The following is a 350-nucleotide window of genomic DNA, read 5'->3' as shown; positions in this document are numbered from 1 at the left end:
CTTTTACGTAGTGGAATATAGCAGCTGCAAAGGGGACAATAAAATACAAGCAACAAAATAATCATAATGCTTGTACAAAAATCTGCAAATGAACTTTAGCTATTTAGGGTGAGGAGAAAAAGATAATAATATATCCACCAGTCATGTCCCTGTGCCAGAAAATAGCATTAAGCCATACCTGAGTTTTGCGACTTGGATTTCTTCTTTTGGCAGCCGGTGGAGGAGTCGGCCTCCTCTTTCATGACCGGTGCGGATTTACACCTCATGCGGCAGAAAAACGCACGTCTTGATCCTGGACATAATCTGGTCAATCCCTGAGGTACATCGGTCTTTACAGGAAGGAGAGCTAC

At 42.9% G+C, this 350-nt stretch overlaps 1 protein-coding gene across 4 annotated transcripts in view; it reads right to left on the bottom strand.

Annotated features, from left to right (window-relative positions):
- Nucleotides 1–350, bottom strand: part of LOC119588079 (protein cycle-like) — a 19,177-nt gene that overhangs the window by 5,876 nt on the left and 12,951 nt on the right. For all 4 annotated transcript variants that reach the window (XM_037936782.1, XM_037936786.1, XM_037936785.1 and 1 more), the window contains exon 7: nt 179–346. In XM_037936782.1, coding sequence (XP_037792710.1) covers nt 179–346 — 168 coding nt within the window. The remainder of the gene's footprint in view (nt 1–178; nt 347–350) is intronic.

The sequence above is a fragment of the Penaeus monodon genome, chromosome 23 (genome assembly GCF_015228065.2).
Source record: "Penaeus monodon isolate SGIC_2016 chromosome 23, NSTDA_Pmon_1, whole genome shotgun sequence".
In the NCBI taxonomy this organism is placed as follows: domain Eukaryota; kingdom Metazoa; phylum Arthropoda; class Malacostraca; order Decapoda; family Penaeidae; genus Penaeus; species Penaeus monodon.
This window is presented reverse-complemented; position numbering and strand designations above follow the sequence as displayed.